Here is a 20462-nt window from a genome sequence, read left to right on the forward strand (position 1 = left end):
TCGGCGTAATGTTTTCAGGGTTCCTCCATACTGTAGCGTATATCAGCACTTCGTTCCTTCTTTGTCTCCTGTGAATACGTGCTGTAGTTTATCAGTTTGCCATTTGATGGATCGTTGGGTTGTTTCTGCTATTGGCTCTTATAAGTAATGCTGCTGTGGACACTCATGGACAGTATATTTTCATTTCTCTTGCCAAGAGAAATACATACCTAGGAGTGGAAGTGTCGGGTCATATGGTGACTATATCAAAATGTCCGCACCCTTTTACAGTCCCACCAGCAATGTATGCGAGTTCCATTTTCTCCACATCCTTGCCAACACTTACTATTGTCTGTCTTTTTTTTGTAACACCCGTCCCGGTGGGTGTGAAGTGGTGTGTCATGGTTTTGATTTGCATTTCCCTGATGATTAATGATGTTGAACATCTTTTTGTGTGCTTCTTGTCTTCTGTGGAGAAATGTCTATTCAGGCCCATTTCCTAAACTGAGTTGTTTGCCTTTTATTAAGTCCTTTATATATTCTAGTTTCAAGTCCCTTATTAGGTACGTGGTCTGCAAATATTATCTCCTTTTCTTTGGGTTGTCTTTCATTTTCTTGATGTTCTCCTTAGAAGCACAAAAGTTTTTAATTTTGTTTTTCTTTTGTTGCCTTATCTAAGAAACCATTGCCTAATCCAGGGTCACAAAAATATATACCTGAGGGCTTCCCTGGTGGCGCAGTGGTTGAGAGTCCACGTGCCGATGCAGGGGATACGGGTTCATGCCCTGGTCCGGGAGGATCCCACATGCCGCGGAGCGGCTGGACCCGTGAGCCATGGCCGCTGAGCCTGCGCGTCCGGAGCCTGTGCTCCGCAGCGGGAGAGGCCACAACAGTGAGAGGCCCACGTACCCACCCCCCCAAAAAAAAAAATATATATATATATATACCTGAATGTTCTTCTAAGAGTTTTGTAGTTTTAGCTCTTATATTTATGTCTTTGATTCTTTTTTTTTTAACATCTTTATTGGAGTATAATTGCTTTACAATGGTGTGTTAGTTTCTGCTTTATAACAAAGTGAATCTGTTATACATATACATATGTTCCCATATCTCTTCCCTCTTGCGTCTCCCTCCCTCCCACCCTCCCCGTCCCACCCCTCTAGGTGGTCACAAAGCACCGAGCTGATCTCCCTGTGCTATGCGGCTGCTTCGAGTTTATTTCTGTAGATGGTGTGAGTTAGGAGGTTCCTCTATATTCTTTTTCGTATGGATGTCCAGCTGTCCCAGCACCATTTGTTGAAAAGACTGTCCTGGCACTCTTGTTGAGAGTCAGCTGACCACAAATGTAAGGGTTTATTTCTGAACTCTTGATTCTATTTCATTGATCTCTATGTCTAGCCTTATGCTAGTGTGACACTGTTTTGATTACTGTAGCTCTGTAGTAAGTTTTGTGTTGTGTGTGTGTGTGTGTTAATGACAAATGGTAATGGAACCCCAGGCCTAACAAAGCAGCGGGGTAGTGAGAATCGGTATGTCCTGGATATAAAAATCATGCTCCTTAAAAAAAAAAAATCACGCTCCTTTATTTGTATCTCTTTGAGATGCATCATTATAGGCCCAGTTATTATTTATTTGTTCAGATTCCAAGTGTCGCTATTTTAATAATACAGACTTTAAGCGTTCTTCAGCTTTAGTAATGGGCTTCGGCCTGACCTCACCATTTTAACAGTATGTTTTCTTCAGGCTCCCCTTATTTCAGTGACAAATTTCAGACATTGACCTGATGTTAGATTCCTTAGCATAAATTTCAAACAGATCATTTTCTCGCCTTAATTCATTTTAAGGCATAATGTGTCTCTCCCACCTGGAGCTGTGTGCTGTCCTTGGAGTCAGTTCTCAGGGAGAGAGTACCTCTCCCTGTCAGTGGTCCCTTTCGACTCAGTCTCAGCTTCCTCCCAAGGATGTCAGTTTCATAACTCATTGCACGAAAATCTTTGAAAGGATGAGCTATCGTTCTTTCTGTGAAGATGAGCCTTTATTTTGATAGCCTAACCTGAAATACTCCCTAAATTCAGTGGTTCTTATACGGTGCAGTGACAGACAACAGAGTAATTTTATTTGCATAAATTAAATCTTATTACAGTTCTATATTATTTTTCCTTCCTGAGTGTATGAATTGTCCAATCTTGATTCATGTAGAGGCAGGGTAAGTACGAGATGATCCTGGCTCGCGGAAGCTTTCTGGCTCACTGGTAGCTCTGTGCGTCGCTGGTCAGTGACGTGCTGCTCGCATCGAGAATTGTCCTGACGACACAGTCTTGGAAAGTGCTGTAGATTCAGAGGGGATAACAGATCGCTCTTACTGCTGTACTCTGGAATATTTTCTTTTTTTATTTTATTTATTTTTGGCTGCGTTGGGTCTCTGTCGCTGCGCGCAGGCTTTTCTCTAGTTGCGGCTAGCAGGGGCTGCTCTTCGTTGCGGTGCTCGGGCTTCTCATCGTGGTGGCTTCTCTTGTTGCAGAGCACGGGCTCGAGGCACGCGGGCTTCAGTAGTTGTGGCTCGTGGGCTCTAGAGCACAGGCTCAGTAGTTGTGGCGTACGGGCTTAGTTGCTTCGCGACATGTGGGATCTTCCCAGACCAGAGCTCGAACCCGTGTCCCCTGCGTTGGCAGGTGGATGAATAACCACTGTGCCACCAGGGAAGCCCTGGAATATGTTACCTCTTTAAACCAGATTCCAGGGAGAAAAATTTGGCATCTAAACCTTTCTCCTAAAAATGAAGTTTGTATAAATTCTGTCTCAAAGCTTTTAAAATAATGAAGTTTAGACAAAACCAGTAACAAAACTATAGTTATTTGAGGATCGTACTTAATTTAGTTCCTCACTTTAAGGATTTTACTCATATAATTTTCTGCATGGAAATTCCTAAGGGAGCAGTAGTTTCTAAAACATATCTGATCACAAATGGTTAAACTTTGTACCAACATGTTAAAAATTGTCCAGATCTGAGTGAGTGTAATAGTCTAGCACTAATAGTGTGGTATCTGAACATTAAATCTTTAAGAGAAGAAAATTGTATATTGATCGATTATGATATTTATTGGGTCATAATGTATTTAAATTTTCTTTAATGCATATGTTAGTGATTGTTTACTGTGATGAAGTGCAGAGAGGTCTTCAGGAGCACTCCTACATAGGAAGAATTACCTCATGTCACTGGTCACTTCTCCATTAAAAGTTCCATTAGCAGATGATTCCTGCTTTGGTGTGGGTTGTGATTGCATTTTATCGCCTGTAAATCAGGCTCTAGACAGGGAATAAATAAACAGCTCAAGGATGTGGTAATGTCATCTTGAACTTTTTTTTTTTAACAGTTAGAAGCACCTACGTCCATTTAAGCCGATTAAGTTCAGAATATTTATTGAAGGAAATCTTTCATCGTATTTGAATTCTATTTGGAACTAGCTCTTTTTTTCTTGCTTCAGAATATTGATTTAATTGAAACAGAATGCCTGTAAATCAAATTATTTGATAATATCTTGATCATATATTTCAAATTTTTAATTAGCAGATGGTGAAACTTCAGCATAGTTTATAATTTTGTATTGAGTAGAATTCAGCACTTACTGTATCATAGAGTATAATATTGGCAGTTAACAGTTTATCCTGAGATTTTTGAGAGCTGGGAGAATTTATTTTTCTATTCGTTAGAGTCCTTTTATAAAATGCTCACAGATTTGCAGAGGCTTTAAAACTGTTGATTGAGGTGAGTAGTAGTCATTTAAGTTACTTTGGTCCTTAAATGGCAAAGCTTCTCTTTTATAATATCTTGTTTTGAACTCTCAGACTCATTAAGGGTCAGCATCCGATTGTCATCAGACTGAGTGCTCTGAGCCTAAAGTTAATATATCTTCCCCTTAGGTCTTCTTAAACATAACGTTCAGTAAATAGATGGGCATTCTGTGCTTAGCACAGGCCTTCCAAACAATGTTAAGACTTTTTTTCCTTTGATATCAGCAAATTTCAGAAGCAAGCTTTCTCTGAATCTCCCTGTTAACCACAGGGGACGATTCATCACGAGTTTGCTCTTGTTGACCTTCAGCTTTTTTTGGAAACAGAAAAATCAAAGATCATAATTTATAAATATGAACAACTTATAATTTACAAATGATTATTTTGTTTGAACCTTATCCCTTCTGAGAATTGTACCTGCTTTTACAGCATTCTAATCATAATTTGTATTCTTTTCCATTAAAAACAAAGCACTCCCAAATCTGGAGATGATTCTTCTTTTTGCTAGTTAAGGTCATAGTTTTCTATATAAGTTTATTTCTTCAAAATTAAACATGAGGGCTTCCCTGGTGGCGCAGTGGTTGAGGGTCCGCCTGCTGATGCAGGGGACGCGGGTTTGTGCCCCGGTCCGGGAGGATCCCACATGCCACGGAGCGGCTGGGCCCGTGAGCCATGGCCGCTGAGCCTGCGCGTCCGGAGCCTGTGCTCCACAACGGGAGAGGCCACAACAGTGAGAGGCCCGCGTACCACAAAAAAAAAAAAAAAAAAAAATTAAAATAGTTTACAGTAAAAATGGCAGGTGTATTCCAGAATTCAGTTGACTCCAGTACCAAAAATATTATTGTAGTTTTAGCCATTCTGAGATACTCACCAAAATTCTTTCTGCTCCCACATAAAGTAGATCTTGCTTACTATTGAGATATCCCTTCTCATATTTTTTTAAGCACTCCCAAACACTAGTTTAACATGGGTCAGTATTAACACTGGGGCCATTTTCCTTTTTCTAAGCCATTTTAGATTCTCACCAGGAAAATTAGGAACACAGACTCTTGCTGGTGCTGCGTAAAGTGTATTGCATGTCTTTCCCTGCCTTTATTTGTGCAATAAGGGCAATAATTATCTAAAAATAAATTCGGCCCATTTAAATCCTTCTAAACACTTAAAATGAGTAAATTTCCTTTATGAAAAGGTAGCCAAGTGAAGATGTATATTGCTGCTCTTGTTTCTAAAATTGGGATAACTTTGTTTGGGAGATAGCAGTAGGTTGGTGTTCTCCGTGAGTGAGACAGACCAGGCTGGGAGTCCTGGTTCCAGCAGCGGGGATCTGAGCAGAGGAGCGATAGCATACGAGTTATGTTTAACAGGCCTCCTGGCCTCTGCTGTTAGAAGTAGCCCAGGGCTTCCCTGGTGGCGTGGTGGTTAAGAATCCACCTGCCAATGCAGGGGACATGGGTTCGAGCCTTGGTTCAGGAAGATCCCACCTGCTGCGGAGCAGCTAAGCCCGTGTGCCACAACTACTGAGCCCACACGCCACAACTGCTGAAGCCCGCGTGCCTAGGGCCCGTGCTCCGCAACAAGAGAAGCCACCGCAATGAGAAGCCCGCGCACCGCAACTAGAGAAAGCCCGCGCACAGCAACAGACCCAACACAGCCAAAAATAAATAAGTAAATAAATAAAAAGAAGTAGCCCAAGTGGTAGCAGGAACCCAAGGACTGCGTGGTGTCACCCAGGAGTGGGTGTGGCTACAGAAAAGGCCTTTCCGAGATTTAGAGTTCAGGGAGTGAAGGAGAATTCAGCAACACAAGTTCAGAAGAAGCAGCCAGAAAGGTCGGGAGAAAACCAGGAAAGTGTTCTTTTGGAAGGGTTTATCTGGAAGCCAAATGAAGACTGTTTCAAGGGAGAGAGAATGACACGTCGGGTCAGGTGCTACCCGTAGGTCAGGTAGATAAGGACCGAGAGGTGACCATTTCTGCCAGCAGTGTGGACAAGCAGCTTTCCTGGAGTGGTGGAGGCCAGAGCCTCTGCACACGGGTCGAGAAAATGGAAGCCGTGTCTTCCAGAAGTACCTACCTTATGGTGTCCTGGAGCCTGTATCCCTACAGAAATAGTGCGTATACTCGGCAAAACACACGAGCTGGAGTGTTTATAGCAGCCCGATACTGCACAGCCCGAACTGCAACCCGCAGGGGCCCCGGGGCCTGCCGGCCGCGCCCGGAAAGTCGCGGGGGTTGAAGGGCGTCTCGCGGGGGTGGGTGGCAGCCGGGCCACCAGGGTCACCGGCCAGGCAGGTGCCTGCGTGCTTTTGCCCTGGGTGGGGGGCTGGGCTGCAGCCTGTCCCACAGCTGGGGAGGGGCTGGGAAGGGGGGCCGGCAGGCAGCAACCCCCAGTCTTCTAAGGGGTGGCTGCCGGAGGGAGACGTGAGCCGTGGCTTCAAGGGGAAGGAGGCAGAGCTGCTGCCCTGGCGGCGGAGGGGGGGGGGGGGGGGGGAGGGTCGGTACTTTGGAGCAAGGCTGAGCTGGCAGGGCTCGTGGGCGGCAGTGCACAGCCTGGTGCCCAGACGGGCGCGTCCCCGCTCCGGACGCCTAGGGACTCTGAGAGACGGAAAGCAGACCCTTGACTGCCCGGGGCTGGGGGTGTGACATGTTCAAAAACCAATCGTGGTGATGGTTGCTCAACTCTGTGAATATCTGAACCACTGGATTGTTCGCTTTAAATGGGTGAATCGCCCGGTACGTGAATTATATCTCAGCAAAGCTGTTACCAAAAAGTAGTGCTGTAATATGGTAGTTTGGTAGAGCCTTAATGTCAGAGGGATTAGGGGAGGGGGAGGTCAGTGTGAGGTGGGTTCGTGGGTGGGGCATGTCACAGATATCATCACCCTCGTTAGTTAGCCAGGGTCCTCAGTACCTGGCAGTGACGCCTCCTACCCTTGAGGGACACCAGGATCCTCACAGTTCAAAAGTCTAATATTTTATTATCCTGCTGGTGAAAGTAGAATTTTTAAACCTGCAAAATGTTTTCTTTTAATTACGGAGAAAAGTTCTTGGTTGTATGGGGTACCTTAACGAGTGTCTTTCCAGGAGCAGGAATATAACAGCTGCTCTAGAACTCCCAGATATTTACTTCTTTTTTTCTTTTGGCCGCGCCGTGCGGCATACTGGACTCCAGTTCCCTGACCAGGGGTCGAACCCGTGCCTCCTGCAGTGGAAGTGCAGAGTCTTAACCACTGGACTGCCAGGGAAGTCCCAATGTTTACTTCTTGTGGGTAGAAATGGGAGTGTGGGTTTTGTCACTGTGGCTGTGGAGACGTGAGTGCTTTATCGTCTGGAGACCTTCTGGTGGGCCAGTGGGAGGAGCAGAGCAGCCTCTGTGGAGCCTGAGCTGGGGGGAGGGGCCTGGGGGGCGGCAGTCGCTGGACAGAGTCGCTGTCACACCGTGGGTGGGCTTCTGGATGCCCAGTGAGGAAAACAGGATTGAGGCGTGAACTCTCATCCCCTACCCGTCTAGCATCCTCACAGGATTTCAGGAGTGAAAGAGCTGTTTTTGAAAATAAAGCTGTCAAACCCTCCGTGAGGGTTATCAGTTGCCATGAACAAGTAAAAACCTCTCCTTCGCTTCCAGGGCTGGTGGGACACCTCGTCCCCCTGGGTGGCAATGGCGCAGGTGAGACCCGACACACAACGTGTGCCGTGTCGCTAAGGATCAGGCAGCGGTGTGGACAGAGGGGTACAGGAGTAAGCGGTGCGGAAGGGTTTGAAATGAAGCCCCATACACATAGTTTTGCATAACCTGAAATGTCTCAAAAGAGAATAAATGGTTTTTTGCAAACAAGTTCATGGATGCAGAATTCCATCCTACAGATCAGCGGTCCCTAGCACACAGTTGGCACTTAATAAATCTGCTAAATGACTAGGCACTGTATGTTGTACGTAGACTTGCACTGAAGATCAGATGTGTTTCCTGCCCTGCAGGAGCTTATCATAAAAACCAATAGTAGCCCCAGAGACCATGTTTTTCAGCTCTCAGTTATTAATTCTGAAGCCTAGCTACTAAATTAAATAGCATACTGCTATCAGCTTACATTCTTATTTTACATACCTTTTATTTTTCAAACTCCAAGGCTAGCATGATCTGAAATAATTAAAATTATCTCCTTGCTCAATTAGAGTGGCTTTAAAACGAGACATCTCTGATATAGTTTTTAGATTAAGTTATAAATGTTCACTTTAGAACTACGTGAAGATTGATAGAGATGCATTTGAAAAGCATTAATTTTTTTTATTGATTCTTAATGTAGTAAATTACTGGAGTTATTTGGCCACAAACAAACGGCCTGAGATGCGGCTCACATTGACTCTCCCGGTAGGGCCATGATTTGCATTAATTGCATTGCGACTGCACTTACTTATATTAAAAGGCTTCTACCATAATTAATCCTTTTTATTTCAAATCATTTTGGCACAATTTCTAGCTATAAACACTCATAAAAGACAGTTGAAAAATGCGTTATAGGGTTTTTTTCAATATACCTATTGCTATTTTTCATGACAAGTAGTTATTGATATGCTTCTAGGAACAAGTGTGGTGCAGCTGACTGAGGATTAAGGCCAGTATGAAAAACGCTAAGTGGATTATTTTGCATAAGAAATTGGCAGTTTTTGAAGTTGTATAATTAACCTGTGTTTAGAAAATACCTTGATTTATGCTTACATTTGTATCTCAGTTGCATACATTATGGAAATTTAATTTATGACCCATTTAGCTGATGCAATCATAGTTTTTAGTGCTATCATTTATTAGTGCTTGTATATTAAATGCTCTAAAGGTTTAAACCTGCCTCGTGTAAAAAATTATACCTATGCCTTTACATTTTATGAGTCACAGTGGAATTTCTGTTTAAAATTCAGGTAGCTCTGATAGATTTAACAAACTTCACAGGTTTATTGTTACTAATGCAGAAATGGCAAACAATGACCTTATATATTGAACATCGGATGATTTACACCTTGAGTTTACTTTACAGTCCACTGTACAAATGAGGCTTTTCTTCAACACCTGGGATCAATCACGTCGTCTTCTGCAGAATGCTCTCCTTGGCTTTGAAGGCATCATTCATTTAGAAGTAATGGGGTTTATAAGTGCTTCAGGTTAATAGTATTAGCCATTCTTAACTTGAAGCAAACCGTGGCTTCTCCAAACAGCTCAGTCTTTACATTATCAGTAGATGACTTAAGTGCCAGTTGCCATTTTATTACTCATTCTCTAATTAAGAAGTCCCTTTATGCCATCTTTTCAAAATTAATTGGGTCATCATTAGTCTTCAAATCAAATAAGAGCACAGGGACATAACAGTCCAGTTTCCCTGGCACAGAGCATCTGTGGTCTCCACTGGGGGAAGATGGGGAGCCTGGCCTCCTGAGACGTGGTGACGCGGTGACGTCCCTCGGGAGTGTGGCTCATGGTGCCGGCCAGTAGCTTCTGAACCGAAGCCAGTGCACTCTGGGTGTTTACTTCTGGGAGGATGTTTCATAGCTGTTTTCTAGTTTCCTGCAGTCATATTAGTGGGTGAGAGTTTAAAATGTGGGTCTTGGGGGGTATCTGAGCTTCCTCTGGACGTTTAGGGGGAAAGGGGGAAGCATGCATATGAGTGCGCAAGGGTCAGTGATTATAGACTGCCACCCGAGTGTGAGACAGAACAGCGGTCCCCAGCCTTTTTGGCGCTAGGGACCAGTTTCGTGGAAGACAGTTTTTCCACGGGGCGGCGGGGAGGAGGGTATGGTTCAGGCAATAATGTGAGCGATGTGGGGAGCGGCAGGTGCAGCTTCGCTCGCTCGCCCATGCGCCACTCACCTCCTGCTGCGCGGCCCGGTTCCTAACAGGCCCCGGACCGGTACCAGTCTGCAGCCCGGGGGTTGGGGACCCCTGAGATAGAGGGTTCAGCAGTGCAGTAGTGCTGGAAGCTGTGACCATGGAAGGGTCCCTCCCACGGTGCACAGTGGCACAAGGCTGCCATCTTTAATGTGGGGAAGGTGGGAGGGGCAGTACCAGCTCACTCTGGCATTAGTTACGTCACACAGGTCTGTCTCACTAAACCCTGTGCTTAGCCTTTAGCGTGTGTGGGTGTGGCCAGGTGGGTGGCCTCTTGGAAGAGTGACCTCTGGAGTTAATTTCATGGCTGAGAGGTCACCCCTTAGATTAAATTTTGCTTTATTTTACTTGCATGCGTAGCATCATGGCACTGAATCCTCACACGTGGTTTAAAGAAGATCTGAGTGTGTCACACGGCATAGCTGATGGTAGGGTCGCTAAGGCAGAGTTAGTCCAACCCTCACACCCTGTCTGTCCTTCTGGGGTCACAGACGGCCCTGCAAACAGAGAAAGGTCCCTGATCCCCCGTGCTCAAGGCGACGCTTCCAGCTCTGCATTTACCAAGCGAGGGACTGACACCCCTTCTCCCCTGAGAGCGGGGGTGACTACAGTCATGGGAGCTTCTCAGAGGATCCGTGTCTCTGCAGATCAGATGTATGGTAACAAAAATGGCCTTTGTGGGGGAAATCCGGATTTCCCCTTGACTTGCATGTAAGAATCACTTACCTTACAGTCAGTCGGATCTTCCAGGGGCCAAATGGAAATGCGGTCACTGATGCTGCCTGCTTAGCAGAACGCCTGTTACGTAGCAAGCATTCGGTAAGCGGTAACTATTTTCATTAGAACATTGTTGACAAGAAAGGTTTGTTGGGGCTTCTAAGTCATCTGCTACAATAGAATAAGAACGCTTCTGAGAACTACAGCGCGTTCCTGATGCCTTGTCGCATTTTACAGCCTCGGGCCACAGGGGTACTTACCGTGCCAGGGGAACCCGGACATTATGTTGGAAAACTTTATATGATTGTATTTCCTACCCTCCTTTGCTGGAGAATCTCTGGAGATTAATATAGTGATACTAACACTTAGTGTAATCCACACTGGTCATCAGGGAAATGTACTTTAAAACCACAGTGAGATTAGATTACCCCGTTGCACCAACCGGAATAACTAAACCTTAAGAGTGACAGTACTGATAATTGGTGAGAATGTAGACCAGTTAGAACCTTCCTGCATTGCTGGTCGTGGCGAAAAGAAATTGTGTTTTGGAAGACAGCATGTCAGTGTCTAATATAGTTAAACCTTCCTTGTGCTCCAGTACTTCCACTGTCACCCAGCCTGCTCAGGTATATAATAAAGAGAAGTCAGAGCACAGACCCACAGAAAGGCAGGCCAGTGACTGATATAGCAGCGCTATGATCGTAGCCGAGACTGGAGACCACTCACCTGTCCATCGTCATGTGACTAGGTAGAGCTGTTAACAACAGTAACATAGGTGAATCTCAAAAACAGTATGTTGTGAGAAGACAGATATGAAAGGACACATACTGTATAGCCCCAATTATGAAGCTCCAGAACTGGCAACACTTACCTGTGGTGACAGTAGAGTGAGGGTTAGCTTGAGGGAGGGAGGGTGTTGACTGAGGACTGAGGGGGCGCTAGGTTTGGGGAGGGGGTGTAAGTGTTCTCTGTTGTGATCTGAACGGTCGTTACACAGCTGTGAGCAAGTACTGGCGTGTTGTACATTTCACTTTATGTAAATTATACCTTAGTATAAATAGTTGCAAAAATCATGACACATTGCCGTCCTTAGACGTAAAGGTAGACAGTAACTTACAGGGAAAACACTGATCTGGGCATCAGGGAATCTGGGTTTTGACACCAGTTTTGCTGCCTACTAACTCAATACTGGACAATCTCCTGAGTTCTAAGGCCCGATCTCTTCAGTTTACAGTATGTGTTGGCAGACTGCAGCCTGTGGGCCCGTAGCCTGCCACCTAGGTTTGTATGGTCACCGAGCTAAGAATGCTTTTTTTTCCCCCATTTGATGGTGAAAAAAAAATCTAAAGAAGAAGAATATTTCTTGACATTGGAAACGACCTGAAACCCAGCCTCGGCACACATTGTGCTCCTTTTGTGCTAAAGGGCAGAGTGGAGGGGTGGCCACCGACGTGGTCTGGCCTGCCGTTGTGGGTGGAATTGTGACCCCCCCCCAAAGATGTGCTCAACTCCTAATACCCTGTATCTGTGATGCGACATTCGGAAAGATGGGTCTTTGCATATGTAGGCAAGCTCAGGTGAGGTCATATTGGGTAGAGTGGGTCCCAGAATCCAGTGACTGGCATCTTCATAAGAGAAAGGAGAGGGACACACACAAGGGGAGACCAGCACGTCCAGAGGCAGAGGCTGGAGGGGCACAGCAACAGGCCAGGGCCCAGCAAGGTGCCGGCAACGCTGGAGCTGGAAGAGGCAGGAAGGACCCTCCCCTAGCGCCCGCCCCGAGAGCGTGGCCCTGCTGCCACCTTGATTTCAGGCCTTCAGACGGGGAGACGATAAGTTTCTGTTGTTTGAAGCCACCCGGTCTGTGGTGCTTTGTTACAGCAGCCCTAGGAGACTGATGCACCTGCAGAACACTTCACAGAAAGCACCTGGCAGGCTCTTGCGGCATGAAGGCTGTGGCTCTTAAAAACTCCCATTGGCGTTTCAGCCCCAGAATTCTTTGGTAGTCTGTTCTAGAAGTTTCTACGTAGTGAATGTATGCATCGAATGCTTAAACTGTGGCCTGGCACGTGGTAAACGCTCACCAAATACTAGCTTCCACCATCCTCCTCATGGAGGAGAATCGTCTGCTCTCTTAGGATTCTGTTAAATATCAAATTGGACATACGTTTTCTCATTTTTAGGAAGTATGAAGAAAGAGTTCTTATGAAATGCTAATCAGTGGTCTTTGCTCTCATTTGAAGGCTCTCTATGAAAATATGCTGGTGGAATTGCCCTTCGCTGGCTTTTTCCTGTCCAAGCTGCTTGGAACCAGCGCGGACGTGGACATCCACCACCTGGCGTCCTTAGACCCCGAAGTGTATAAGAATTTGCTGTTTCTCAAGAGCTACGAAGGTGACGTGGAGGAGCTGGGGTTGAACTTCACTGTGGTGAACAACGACCTCGGAGAGGCACAGGTGGGTCGGGGCTCTGGTGTGCAGAGACGTTTGCGTTCCGCGGTATGAGCTTGTGCGCATCTTCCTTGGAAGAGTCCCGGGGCTGAAAGCAGAGCTGGGGGAGTTCTGGTGGGGAGCGCGGCCCTCGCCACCCCTCGTGGTGCCAGGCTGCCAGGCACAGCAGCCGTCCTCCTGTGACGGTCACCCGCGTGGCTGTGGGCTAACCTTGCCTCTCGCCTCACTTCTGGAGCCTCGGGGGCGGGCAGTGCTCCTTTGTCCTCATCCAGCCGAGTGGCCCTCGGCAGCTCTTAACGCGGGCCGCAGGCCTTCACTGTCCAGCTGTGTGCTTCTGTTATTTTTATCCTTGAGAAAAGTAAATAACATACCAGAGAGTCAAGCTAAGGTTTTGAATAGCTGCTTTATTGAGATACGATCCGTGTACCATGAATTCCGCCCTGTAGCCTGTACAAGGTGGGTTAGTACGACCAGCTCCAGCATCCACGTTTAGGACACTGTTATCACCACCGTGTGCCCAGTAGCACGTCCCGCCCGTCCTCAGTCTAGGCGAGCACTGGCCCACTTCCTGTCGCTGTGCACTTGTCTCTTCTGGGTGTTTTTCACACCTGGAACCTTAGGGTGTGTGGCCTCTGGTGCCTAGCTTCGTTCACTGGGTGCTGCAGGTGTACTTCACTCTCTTTTCTGGCCAATTGATGTATGTGATGATGTATATGTGGAAGTAGCACATATCCTTCACCAGCTGATAAGTGTTCGGGGTATTTCCACTTTTTGGCTCTTAGGAGTAATACTGCTATGAACACTCATGTACACCGTACGTACTGAACGATTTAACACCCAGGATTTGCTTCGGATGTCGTGAGAACCGGGCCTTGGGCTTTAGGAAGGCACAGGTGGCCTAGATTGGCCGCGAGGTGGAGCTTACTGAAGCTGGTGGTGGAGGTGGGCGTGGGGGGTCATCGTACAATTCTGTCTACTTGAACACGCGCACACGTGATCCCACAGTCTGCAGACCTTTAAAAGATGCACACAGGCGAATCGAATTGTTTGAGCACTTTGGAAGTCGTATTTGTTAATATCTCGTTGGATTTTTGAAGTAACCAACTGTTACTATACTGCTGATTGGGTCTTCGTGTTTCCGGTTACTTTTAAGTGCCTCTTGCTGCCTTGTGCAATAATAATAATATCCAGTTAATTCTGGATAAAATAAGGAAGATAATGAGTGACCCTAAAGGTTAAGATTTAAGATTGTAGAGCAATTTTGACTAACTGAAGGATAAAACGTAATTTTTTCTCCCTGATTAAAATAGTTCCATGTAGCATTTTCGCTTTATATTTCTCCGTATCAATTAATTTCTCTTTTCCTGTTAGTTACACTCCATCACCAGTATTCCCATTTTCGGAAGTCTTTTCTCCGTTCTGCCATTTAATATGAACGCTTTATTTGGTAAGAGTTTAAGTGAACTGTGTACATCAGATATAACTATATTACGTTACAGTTTCATTTAACATTCTAATGAGGATGGATCGTGATGGTCATGTAATATGTTAATGAGATACACTAACATACTAGGAGAAACGATAGAATAAAAATCAAATGTTTAAGAGTAGTCGTGACCTGATGTCTATTTGAAACTTTAATATTGTCTTACTACATGTATATTTATATTTTCAGTCAGATTAAAAACATTCCAACTCTTGAAAAAAAGAGTAACCAACCGTGCTTTTCTGACTTATATTTGGTTTTCATAGAAGTTGTCTCTTTCGCAGGAGAGATGCATCTTTTCTGCTGTTCTTACGTAGATTGATAATCTTTTCTGAATCTAGTAGTTGGACTTTAACTATGAAAGTATTGTTATCTTTAAACTTTGTACTTGCTTCTCTAAGCTTCTGTTACTCCTTGGTTTCTAGTCCAGGCTTTCCAAGGTTGTCGGCTTTGCCAGCTTAGAAGTATCTGTGTGTCCAGCAGGTCCGTAGTGTCCAGTCCAGGCCACGTGGACCACGCACTGACCCCACGGGTGACTGAGCCCTGTGGCGCAGCGCTCACCCCGTCTGGATCGACGCGGCTTCGAGTGTTTCCTGTGGTGTCGCCTGCTTGCCTCCATGCCTGTTCTTCCCTCCTTCATCGTTCAGGAGGGGTTGGTGGCGCTCTGTGCGCCGGCCAGTGGGCTGTGCGGAGGAGATTGCCTTTAACTGTAAGCGCACACTCATTCTAACCGGAGGCAGATATGATCTGCGTTGTGAGATCTGTAGTTAGTAGTAGCTCAAAAGGAGTGCTCCCATCCAAGTAGATCAGGGAGGGCTGCCCGGAAGAGGCTCTGGGTGGGTGATGAGGGGTCACCAGGTAGGTAAACAGATGGATTTGGAAGTGGCCGAAGTTTCACAGGCTTGGAGGAGGGTAGGTAGACAGAGCCAAGAAGTCTGGGCTTTATCCTGTCGTCCATGGAGAACCGTTCAGGGCCTTGGGCTTTAGGAAGGCTAAACGTACGCTCAGGAAGAGAGCCGGTGTTTCATTTAGCTGATTTGGGGGTGTTTCGGGGTAAGAGAGCCTAACAGGTGCGTTTCAGAGCTAGTAGGAAAACTAATAATAAGACACTTGCGCCTCCTGTCAGCGGAAGCTGAGGTTCTGGTTCTGTGAGTCAGGGCGGGTCCTGGGTGTTCTCTGGGTCAGGTGGTTCCAGAATTCAGAGGAACCACAGTTTGGTTAGGCAGTGAAAAAGCTTTTAACGAGAGCAGTTTGACCGTAATTTTCATTTGTAAAATTACGTTCTGTGGGTCAGTGTCTTGGACTAAGTAGATTTTATTTGAGTCGGACAAGGGGTGGGGCAGGCAGGACATTCCAGAGTTTCTTCTTTTCCAGACTGATGAACATGCTATTGTTAGACGTGTCACGTTTGTTTATCCATCTGTTGATGGACATTACAGTTGTTTCAGCTATCGTGAATAATGATGCCATGGCTGTTGCTGTATAAATATCTTTTGGGGTCCCTGTTTTCAGTTATTTTGGGTGTATACCTAAAAGTGGAATTGTTGGGTCACATGGCAGTTCTGTGTTTAACTTTTTGAGGACCCTCTGTACTGTTTTCACATGATGTCACGTTCCTGCCAGCAGTGCACAAGGGTTCCGATTTTTCCACATACTTGTCTGCACTTGTTGTTTTCCGCTTCCTTTTCTCTCTGTTTTTTAATAATAGCCCTCCTAGCGGGTGTGAAGTGCCGCTTCACTGTGGTGCTACACATAGTGCACAGCGCTGTGCTGTAGTACCGGGAGTCCCTCAGGAAAACTAAGACTTAGTGTCTTTTCATTGGCTTCCCCCCTTGACTACAGAACTGTTCTGTGGTTTATTCTCCATCGTGATGTCTTCCAAAACTGAAGCAAAAAGCGTACACAAGGGCTTCCCTGGTGGCGCGGTGGTTGAGAGTCCGCCTGCCGATGCAGGGGACACGGGTTCGTGCCCCGGTCCGGGAAGATCCCACAGGCCGCGGAGCAGCTGGGCCCGTGCGCCATGGCCGCTGAGCCTGCGCGTCCGGAGCCTGTGCTCCGCAACGGGAGAGGCCACAGCAGTGAGAGGCCCATGTACGACAAAAAAAAAAAGCTCCCTGTTTCAGAAATAGGTGACTAAATCCTGAACAGGAATAAAGGAAATAGTGCTTCCTGAGACCTCCTCCTTCCTCCTGCTTGGTCGCCTAGGCATCTTTGAGAACTGGCATCGATGCTGTGAGATAAAAGGATGAGGGGCTGAGAACCAGATTTCATTTGCTTGTTTTGTTTTGACCTCTTCTTCCATCTCATAGAGCTGAAATTTCAGCACTGCAAAACTGAGATGTTTTTTTAGAGATGGGATTTATTATTGTCCGAAGGAAATGTCAACATGCAGACAGTGATGCTGCTGTTGCCTCGCTCCACCTAGTGGCACAACTTAGAAGAAACGAAATAAAAGCTTTGGGGCCGTCGCCGAGGCCTTTGCTAATGGGGGTATTTCCCATTTTCCTTCTGAAATAGACGGTAATGGTGAGATGTCGCATATGTAAGCGTTCCATTAAAGCGCCACTGATAATACTGGAATCTGTTAAAAGCAGAAGTGTGAAGTCAGGATGTTCCAGTTATTCATAGAAATTCCCACTGAGTAGAGAGATTATAGATGATAATGCGTAAGAATAATTATACTAAAGAGTCTAATTGGAAAAATTAAAGTCACTGGTAAAGTACCTAATTTGGGGAGAGATCGTATGGATTTCTGTAGAAATATATGTAAAAACCTAGTTCTCATATACAGGTTTAGGTTTATAAAACATCACGATTTAAAGATATGTAATATGCAAATACTCATTATGCTGGCAGGTTATGTTAATGAATCCTCCCTTTTAAAATAACGTGTTGCTCTCCAGTTTCTTCTTTAGTGTAATCAGTGTGGCTGCTTGTTAGCCTACTCAGAAGTGAACCTGAGACTTTAGATTACTAACTTATGCACGTGTCTCCCTTGAAGAAATGCTCAGGGTTTAAGATGGAGCCATAAATAATCGTCTGTTCTGTAGACGAGCACTGAACTTGCATCATGCGAGCCTGGCTAAAGCCCTGGTTATGCTGCTTTGCTGTGTGACCTTGGGCGAGTCACAGACCCCGTGCTCGTCTTCAGAAGGGGATAAGCTGCCGTGAGGATGAAATGAGCCCCTGTGCTGAGTGACGGCTGCGGGGGGCGGGGGCAGAGCGTGCGGTGCCTGTGCACTCCCAAGGGCCGTAAGGTGTAGACGTCCAGGGCGGCAGAGAGGAGAGCTCTTGCTTTAAAGATTCCGTGTTTAAAGATTTAAATATGCCCCTCAAAACGGAACTCTGAGGACAGATTTGACATGATTTAAACATACATAGCTTTTTAGGTGTAGCCTGAGAGAGGAGCTTAAATTACCAGCGTAACCACTTTACAGTTACTAGAAATGTCAGTGCTGTCTGATTACTCAGGTAACGGGGGCTTTGGAAGCTCTTTAAACGATACCTTCACGGGTCCTTTTTCTTCCAGATCACACAGTACATCATCATTTATTATCTGCTTTTAATCCACTTAAAGGAAGCGGGGTGGTGTCTTAGCTGTGGAAACAGAACCGCAGCTCCTGTGGCTCGGGTGACGGGAGGCCTGTCGGGAGAGCGGCACAAGAGACAGCGCGGCCTCGCCCCAGAGCCCCTCCTCGGACCTGGCGGTTCCAGCCCTGAGAACGCGAATTAGTGAGCAGTGAAGCGTCGTCTGATACAGCTGCACAGCTTTGATAGCACTAGACGGTTGTGTAACCATCAGACAGAGGATGATTTAAGTAAAGCCATCACCAGCTCTTAAAACAGCCCTTTCTGTAAAGTGATAAAACAATGGGGTAAAGTGGCCTCACCCCGAGGGAGGGGGTGTCCTTGTTGCACTTGGAATATAATAACTACCAAGAGCCTAAAGGCTGTGAAGGAAATCACGGCGGGGGGAGGGTATCGGTCATTTTCCCATGGTCCATAATCTAAGCATTCCTCTGCCTTTACCCCCCAAGTTTGCCCTCTACTTACTGGGCGTATTGAGCCTGTTTTGAATGTTACCCATTTCCACTGGCAGCAGTCCCTTACTGAATAGCTCCTCCACTCTGGAACGTCTTTGTTCGCTATTTGGGATGTATTTATATTTCTTTATCCTTGGCATCCACACGCGTTGAGAATGCATTTCTTCTGTCTAAGCACTAGTAAACGAGGATTCCGAAGTCTACTCTGGTAAATTAGGCTTACGTATTTGTAGCTGTCTGTGGAGTTTTGTCTAGTCAGCTTTGCTTTTGTGAGTTTACATAGTCACAGTTCCAGGATGGACAAAGCAAGTGTCACTGTGTCACAGAGTTCAGGGCCGGGTGACTTCTCTGTGGCACACAGTGTAAGTGAGGTGCGGGACACCCGAGTCCGGGCTCCCCATCTCCGCTGCGGCTCATTCCCCCCAACGCTCCAGGGATGCTTCCCAGGGGTTCCTGACCCTGCGATTTTCTGAGTGTCGTTACACAGTGATAAAGAAGTTCTTTCTAATGCTTGCAGATACATGAGAAATGGAGTTATTTCTAGTGATTACCACCACCCTTTATATCATATTCAAAGTACTTTATGGTAGTAATATGGAAACAGAGAAATATATGCTACCTATATGTGCAAGTAAGAATGCTCATTTTACTACAACCTTAATTCCTTAAGCTGCGTTTTCTCCAAAATGAATCCCTTCTGACTCGCGCTGATCATTCGGTTCATATATTTGCACTTGTGATTTCTTTTTTGTTTAATTAATCTTTTTTGTTGCCCTGTGTGATTTCTCATTATTATTTTTCTAATGGAATTGCCATGATTACATTATGGCATCATTCCTTGGTACTTTGGAGAAAGCTGGGGTGGTTAATGATCTTAAAGACGGAATAAGATGCCAAGCTTTGGAGGGTCCCATCAGAGGACTCTTCCATCTGTGAGGCCACATGTGCTGGTTTTCACTAAGATTATCGTGTACAGAGCAACACAGTCAAGTTCCCTTGAAACAGCCGTTCTTACTCTTGTTTTACCCTACACTTTGAGAAGTTTTTGACTCTTATTTTCATGTCCACAGGTGGTTGAACTAAAATTCGGTGGAAAAGACATCCCGGTGAGCAGCGCCAACCGGATTGCGTACATCCACCTGGTGGCCGACTACCGGCTGAACAGGCAGATCCGCCAGCACTGCCTGGCGTTCCGGCAGGGCCTGGCCAACGTGGTGAGCCTGGAGTGGCTGCGGATGTTCGACCAGCAGGAGATCCAGGTCCACTTCTTGCACCTGGGGACACGGGTGTTTCCTGATGTGAAAGGCCTTCTTAAAATCTGCCTCCTGTTTTATAACCTGAACTTTGTTTTTTTCAGGTATTAATTTCTGGTGCACAAGTTCCCATAAGTCTGGAGGACTTAAAATCCTTTACAAACTATTCAGGTATGTTATCACTACTAGTTATCCATCCCTGAAGATGTTACAGATGGCCATATTTCCAAAGTAATTTCTAACATGCTTTTTTACATGGGTAATTCATTCATGATTTAAAACCCAGGCTGTATGGGGTTACAGTGAACTCCTCTTCCTGTCTCATTTCTCACCATCCCATTCCTCCCCTGCCCGTCCCCACCAGGAGTAACCACTGTTCTTGGTGTCTTTACATATTTACATATAAATACAAATTTCATTCTTATTTTCCTTGTTTGTATACACTATTCTGCTTTTTTCTCTTCACCACTTACCTTATTAAGCCTCTTCTTATGGCCACTGGGTTGCTTCCAGTCTGCTTTGAAAAATAGTGCTAGACCAAAAAATAGAAAAACCTAAAAACTGAACCTCATCAAAATATTTACTTTTGATTAAATTAAACTTAAAAGTTTTTACTCTTCAAGAAAATGAAAAACCAAAAAGAAGACGTATAAATGGCCAGTAAGCACGCAGAAAGATGCTCAACAACATTAGTCATTAACAAAATAACAAAAGCGTAACTAGGTTGTTCCGAGTTGGACTGGTGTACTCTTTGGGCGTTTGTGAGGTTTTTTTGTTTTTCTTTTTTCTTTTGGCTGTGCCGCGTGTCACGCGGGATCTTAGTTCCCCAACCAGGGATCAAACCCGTGCCCCGTGCAGTGGGAATGTGGAGTC

At 45.7% G+C, this 20462-nt stretch overlaps 1 protein-coding gene across 3 annotated transcripts in view; it reads left to right on the forward strand.

Moving 5' to 3' along the window:
* UBE3C (ubiquitin protein ligase E3C) overlaps positions 1 to 20462 on the forward strand; it is a 114029-nt gene that overhangs the window by 81659 nt on the left and 11908 nt on the right. For all 3 annotated transcript variants that reach the window (XM_060021200.1, XM_060021201.1, XM_060021202.1), the window contains exons 19-21: positions 12601 to 12813; positions 19407 to 19595; positions 19694 to 19760. In XM_060021200.1, the coding sequence (XP_059877183.1) occupies positions 12601 to 12813; positions 19407 to 19595; positions 19694 to 19760 (469 nt within the window). The remainder of the gene's footprint in view (positions 1 to 12600; positions 12814 to 19406; positions 19596 to 19693; positions 19761 to 20462) is intronic.

The sequence above is a fragment of the Delphinus delphis genome, chromosome 9 (assembly GCF_949987515.2).
Source record: "Delphinus delphis chromosome 9, mDelDel1.2, whole genome shotgun sequence".
Classification (NCBI taxonomy): domain Eukaryota; kingdom Metazoa; phylum Chordata; class Mammalia; order Artiodactyla; family Delphinidae; genus Delphinus; species Delphinus delphis.